Consider the following 7,159-nt stretch of genomic DNA (forward strand, 5'->3'; position numbering starts at 1 on the left):
AATAATAACTCACCAGTTGAAGAACCACATAATAATATCTGACCAGTTGAAGAACCACATAATAATAACTCACCAGTTGAAGAACCACATAATAATATCTGACCAGTTGAAGAACCACATAATAATAACTCACAAGTTGAAGAACCACATAATAATATCTGACCAGTTGAAGAAAGACATAATAATAACTCACCACTTGCTTACATACACACACACAATACCAACATCATCATGTGTCACAATAATAACTCACCACTTGCTTACATACACACACAATACCAACATCACCATGTGTCACTTGCTTACATATAATACCAACATCATCACCTGTCACTTGCTTACATACACACACAATACCAACATCACCACGTGCCAGTTGCTTACATACACACACAATACCAACATCACCACGTATCACTTGCTTACATACATACATAATACCAACATCACCACGTATCACTTGCTTACATACACACACAATACCAACATCACCACGTGTCACTTGCTTACATACACACACAATAACAATATCACCATGTGTCACTTGCTTACATACACACACAATACCAATATCACCACGTGTCACTTGCTTACATACAATACCAACATCACCACGTGTCACTTGCTTACATACACACACAATACCAACATCACCATGTGTCATTTGCTTACATACACACACAATACCAACATCACCATGTAGTGTATAAGCAAGCAAGTGACAGTGCTATATTATAATGTACATATTGTGTGAAGTAGGTAATAAATATTGTTATATTATAATGTACATATTGTGTGAAGTAGGTAATAAATAGTGTTATATTATAATGTATACATTGTGTGAAGTAGGTAATAAACAGTGTTATATTATAATGTACATATTGTGTGAAGTAGGTAATAAACAGTGTTATATTATAATGTATACATTGTGTGAAGTAGGTAATAAATATTGTTATATTATAATGTACATATTGTGTGAAGTAGGTAATAAAGAGTGTTATATAATAATGTATACATTGTGTGAAGCTGAAATAGTTAATAGTGTTGATTCTTTACAGCTGTTGGATTGAGGAAAGCCGATTTACTTGGATTATTTCAGGACCAGTGTGCGTCTTCATGTTGGTAGGTCTTTTAATTATGTTACTAGTTTTGGGTGTTAACTTATTATTCTCATAGTTATAGTGCTACGTTGGGTATTTCCATTTTTTGTGATGGTGTGTATAAGCAAGCAAGGGACACATGGTGATGTTGGTATTGTGTGTGTACGTAAGCAAGTGACACATGGTGATGTTGGTATTGTGTGTGTATAAGGAAGCAAGTGACACATGGTGATGTTGGTATTGTGTGTGTATAAGCAAGCAAATGACACATGGTGATGTTGGTATTGTGTGCAAGTAGGTAATAAACAGTGTTATATTATAATGTACATATTGTGTGAAGTAGGTAATAAACACACAATATGTACATTATAATATAACACTGTTTATTATCTACTTCACACAATGCATACATTATAATATAACACTGTTTATTACCTACTTCAAACAATGTCTACGTCATATTAGACCATTACCTACTTCATACAATATGTGTCATATTACACCATTACATACTTCATACAATGTGTACGTCATATTGCACCATTACCTACTTCAAATAATGTGTACGTTACATAACTTACAAGATTGTCTCCTCTGGATACGAGCTTCTTACGCTGGCGTAAGTAATGATCACCACTGTTGGACATCCTGTACGACAAAACAATAATAATGTTCAGCTATTAAATAGTTTTTCATGTTTTATTGGTATTTACTTTTAATCGCTATATTCAGTGTTTATTTATTCCAAAACTCTTCAAGTCATTAATATCGTGAAATATGATCAAACTATTGTATAATTTAATGAGTTATTTCTATCAGCAAGGACTCAATTCTAAATTTTAGCCCATATCAATGTGCTTACGAAAGGCTTAGTTTTTCTGTAACAATCAAACACTATTTTCTATTGGTTTATTTACATTTTGTCTATCTGTAACACTATTGTTTATTGGCTTATTTAAATCTTTGTCTATCTGTAACACTATTGTTTATTGGTTTATTTAAATCTTTGTCTATTTGTAACAATCAAACAAATGGTCTATTTTGATACAAGTATAAGTACACAATCTGCTAACGTACCCCAGCCAAGGATGTAGAACCATTTCATTGTTTTGTCTTCAGCTACAAATGCTCTCACCAAAAGTGTGTGTAGGTAGAGTCCCTCACAGAACATCCACATGTAGTTGCTGAGTAAGAAGTAGTGAACCAGGACGTGCAAGATCTGACAAGCCGGCTGTGGGTAGAAACAAAACTGAAACTTAGCTAACATCTACGTATAGTTGCCGAATAAAGTGGAAGAATGGAAACTAAATATATTAGAACTTAGTATTACTGACACTAAGACTTATTCGTCTTTATTATTTACTTATTATGCAAAGAAGTAAAACTGGCATGGGAGAAAGACACGTGACTAGGGTTTGAAATGTTTGCACGAGGCGAATGAACACTTAGATATTATGTTGAAACAGAAGGTTCTAAAAGATACTTGTTAAAGAGAAATTGTTTTTCTCAGTACTATTTCGTTCTTTCGTGTCTGCTAACATCTTACCTTATTACTAAAGAGTACTGCGGGATATCTGATGACCGTAGTGTACCAAACAATCCACAGAACGTTGTTTATGATGAACGATATAAAAAGATTTTTGTGGATGGTGATCCTCGTGCATTTCAGCGATCTAAGGTGGGGGTAAAGACATGTAAATATACTTAACGTACCAGTGGATCCATGTATGATAAAAAAAAAAACTTGATAGTGAGAACAATGAAACAGTCCAACAAGACTCACCTAAAGTAGCAGAATATCGCCAAGGAAATGGTGAGAGCGATGACGGATACCGAGTACCCGGAAATATACAACTTGTTGATCTTGTGACGGAACTGGAAGTAGACAAAAATGAAGAGTCAACCTGTAGTAGAGAAACGTTGTATTGGGACGACAATGTCAACCTGTAGTAGAGAAACGTTGTATGGGGACGACAATGTCAACCTGTAGTAGATAAACGTGTATGGGGACGATAATGTCAACCTGTAGTAGAGAAACGTTGTATGGGGACGACAATGTTAACCTGTAGTAGAAAAACGTTGTATGGGGACGACCATGTCAACCTGTAATAGAGAAACGTTGTATGGGGACGACAATGTCAACCTGTAGTAGATAAACGTGTATGGGGACGACAATGTCAACCTGCAGTAGAGAAACGTTGTATGAAGACGACAATGTCAACTTGTAGTAGATAAACGTGTATGGGGACGACAATGTCAACCTGTAGTAGATACAAATTGTATGGGGACGACAATGTCAACCTGTAGTAGAGAAACGTTGTATGGGGACGACAATGTCAACCTGTAGTAGAGAAACGTTGTATGGGGACGACAATGTCAGCGTATAGTAGAGAAACAATGTATGGGGACGACAATGTCGACTTGTTTAATTTCTATAACAGAAGCTATTGTATAATTAATAAATATTTGAATAATAAGTATTTGAATCCATTTAACCAGGGCCAAATTATAAATATATTCAGTGTAAAACTTAACCAGGGCCAAATTATAAATATATTCAGTGTAAAACTTAACCAGGGCCAAATTATATATATCTTCAGTGTAAAACTTAACCAGGGCCAAATTATATATATCCATAAATAAGAGAATCGGTTATGATTTAAATCTATATTTAATTCAAATTAAAAACAATTTATGATTTTTTTCACTTCAATCATCTTTCTCAAAAGTTATATTATTTTATATTATGTAAATGTCAGAAGTAGGCTTAACAAATTTCATTCCAAAAATGAAGTATTGACATTACGTTGAGTAAAGTGTTAAACAGAATAAAAACGTAAATATGTAACCTGTGTTAATCTAAAAAATACTAAACAGCATACAATTTGTAAATATAAACAATACTGAAAAAATAACTTGTATAAATATAAACAATGCTGAAAAAAATAAATTGTATAAATATAAACAATACTGAAAAATAACTTGTATAAATATAAACAATACTGAAAATATAACTTGTGTAAATATAAACAATACTGAAAAAAATAACTTGTATAAATATAAACAATACTGAAAAAAATAACTTGTGTAAATATAAACAATACTGAAAAAATAACTTGTGTAAATATAAACAATACTGAGAAAAATAACTTGTGTAAATATAAACAATACTGAAAAAATAACTTGTGTAAATATAAACAACACTGAAAAAATAACTTGTGTAAATATAAACAATACTGAAAAAAAAATTAGTGTAAAGCTATCAAACATACTGTTGGTGTGAACGAGACTTTGAAATAAAACAATACCGAAAAAACATAACTCGTGTAAATCTAAACAATAACAAACAACATAACTCGTGTAAAGCTAAACAATAACAGACAACATAACCCGTGTAAATCTAAACAATAACAAACAACATAACTCGTGTAAATCTAAACAATAACAAACAACATAACTCGTGTAAAGCTAAACAATAACAAACAACATAACTCGTGTAAAGCTAAACAATAACAAACAACATAACTCGTGTAAAGCTAAACAATAACAAACAACATAACTCGTGTACATCTAAACAATAACAAACAACATAAATCGTGTAAATCTAAACAATAACAAACAACATAACTCGTGTAAATCTAAACAGTACCGAAAAACATAACTCGTGTAAATCTAAACAATAACAAACAACATAACTCGTGTAAAGCTAAACAATAACAAACAACATAACTCATGTGAATCTAAACAATAACAAACAACATAAATCGTGTAAATCTAAACAGTACCGAAAAACATAACTCGTGTAAATCTAAACAATAACAAACAACATAACTCGTGTAAATCTAAACAATAACAAACAACATAACTCGTGTAAATCTAAACAACATAACTCGTATACACCTAATGATTTCTTAATAATAATGAAATATAAAGCCTAATCTAACATTCGGTTCACCATTTGTCACTAAATTATACCGGTTGCAAGGAGTTCCAAAAGTAACTCTAACAAAATTAGGCTTATTATAGTCCGTGAAATATTTTAAATGATAAAAATTTTGTATCTGTAAACTATATATTTTTTAAAGAATTGAATTATTCTGCCTTGATTTGAAAGAGAAAAACATGAACTTACATTTAAGTCATCTTTATCAACGCAGGTAGTGTAATTAGACCAAGCCTTGTTGGTCACTGGATGAACGAACCAGTTTCCGTCATCTTCACATCGTTTGTGAGCATGTCCTATGTGAAACCAGAGACAATGTACGCCAACAGAACGGATATATTAACTCGTGGACTACAGCAGCTTGACATGAATTCAGTTCTGGCAATTAAATTTATATTTGTTTTGAAACACCTAGACTTTGAGATATAACAATTTCAGGAAGTTTAAGGGAAGTCCAGTTCAATCTACACTTTGATCAACGTGTGTTATAATAGGTTCAGAGAATTCCACTCCTCATCAATAACTCTGAACACAAGTTAACCAAATAGAGAGAAGCTATATAATATACAATAGTGAAAGTATCAAACATATTGTTGGTGTGAACGTTCTTTGTAGTCACTATGGAAAAACCTAAACACTGAATATTTGAAGTGAAGAAAAAGTGTTATTAGCCATTATTCAGTTCTTCACATTTTATAGCCACACAATAGCAGATATAATAAGTTAACTTAGTATTCCGAAAATTGTTTAACCTCGACTTTGGAGTTCAAGGGAGGTTCAGTTCAATCTACACTTTGATCAACGTGTGTTATACTAGTTTCGGAGAATTCCACTCCTCATCAGTAACTCTGAACACAAGTTAACCAAAGAGAGATAAACTAGTCCTATATCACAGCGATTACACAGCACTTTCACACCAACAGTATGCTTGATACACAATGAGTTATCTGCGCTGTACTCGCCACGGGCATAGAACTCCTATAGTTAGTGTTATAAGCCCAAAGTCTGCTAATGAGTCACCACAGGGAAAACTTGTGTGTAGTAAACCTCAAATAAAATATAGATAAGCTAGTAACAGGGACGGGGCTAACAAGAGGACAAAGGTGTCATTTGCTCCTTCCTCCCCCTAGCGGTTATCAAAGGATCACCAAAATTACAAAAATGTACAGAGTTATTCAACATTAAACAGTGGAAAATACAGCTGTATACTCTCACCTATGTCTCCTGAATTATTTCGTCAACTGAAAATATCACTATATTCAGAGATTCATAACACGTAACACTGTCCTCTTTCTCCTTAACGTTGAGACCTTAGAACAATTGTATGTTTTAACAGAAAAGGACATCAATTTAAATCATGTGGTAGTACACATCTTACAGACGGTAGTCTCAACACCCTAAAATCATGTGGTAATACTCATCTAACAAACGGTAATCTCAACACCATAAAATCATGTGGTAATACTCATCTTACAGACGGTAATCTCAACACCATAAAATAATGTGGTAATACTCATCTTACAGACGGTAATCTGAACACCCTAAAATCATGTGGTAATACTCATCTTAAAGACGGTAATCTCAACACCCTAAAATCATGTGGTAATACTCATCTTACAGACGGTAATCTCAACACCCCTAAAATCATGTGGTAATATTCATCTTACAGACGGTAATCTCAACACCATAAAATCATGTGGTAATACTCATCTTACAGACGGTAATCTGAACACCATAAAATAATGTGGTAATACTCATCTTACAGACGGTAATCTAAACACCATAAAATCATGTGGTAGTACTCATCTTACAGACAGTAATCTGAACACCCTAAAATCATGTGGTAATACTCATCTTACAGACGGTAATCTCAACACCATAAAATCATGTGGTAATACTCATCTTACAGACGGTAATCTCAACACCCTAAAATCATGTGGTAATACTCATCTTACAGACGGTAATCTCAACACCATAAAATCATGTGGTAATACTCATCTTACAGACGGTAATCTCAACACCCTAAAATCATGTGGTAATACTCATCCTACAGACGGTAATCTCAACACCATAAAATCATGTGGTAATACTCATCTTACAGACGCAGTGGGAGTAA

General features: G+C 33.1%; 1 protein-coding gene across 1 annotated transcript in view; it reads right to left on the minus strand.

The window, feature by feature from the left end:
- Positions 1 to 6,608, minus strand: part of LOC106475665 (calcitonin gene-related peptide type 1 receptor-like) — a 19,673-nt gene extending 13,065 nt beyond the window's left edge. Inside the window, exons 1-6 of the mRNA XM_022379723.1 lie at positions 6,605 to 6,608; positions 5,233 to 5,339; positions 2,884 to 2,975; positions 2,647 to 2,773; positions 2,178 to 2,331; positions 1,682 to 1,748 (exon numbers count right to left, since the gene is read on the minus strand). Of these exons, the coding sequence (XP_022235431.1) occupies positions 1,682 to 1,748; positions 2,178 to 2,331; positions 2,647 to 2,773; positions 2,884 to 2,975; positions 5,233 to 5,339; positions 6,605 to 6,608 (551 nt within the window). The remainder of the gene's footprint in view (positions 1 to 1,681; positions 1,749 to 2,177; positions 2,332 to 2,646; positions 2,774 to 2,883; positions 2,976 to 5,232; positions 5,340 to 6,604) is intronic.
- Positions 6,609 to 7,159: the final 551 nt, after the last annotated feature.

The sequence above is a fragment of the Limulus polyphemus genome, unplaced genomic scaffold, assembly GCF_000517525.1.
Source record: "Limulus polyphemus unplaced genomic scaffold, Limulus_polyphemus-2.1.2 Scaffold8953, whole genome shotgun sequence".
Classification (NCBI taxonomy): Eukaryota; Metazoa; Arthropoda; class Merostomata; order Xiphosura; family Limulidae; genus Limulus; species Limulus polyphemus.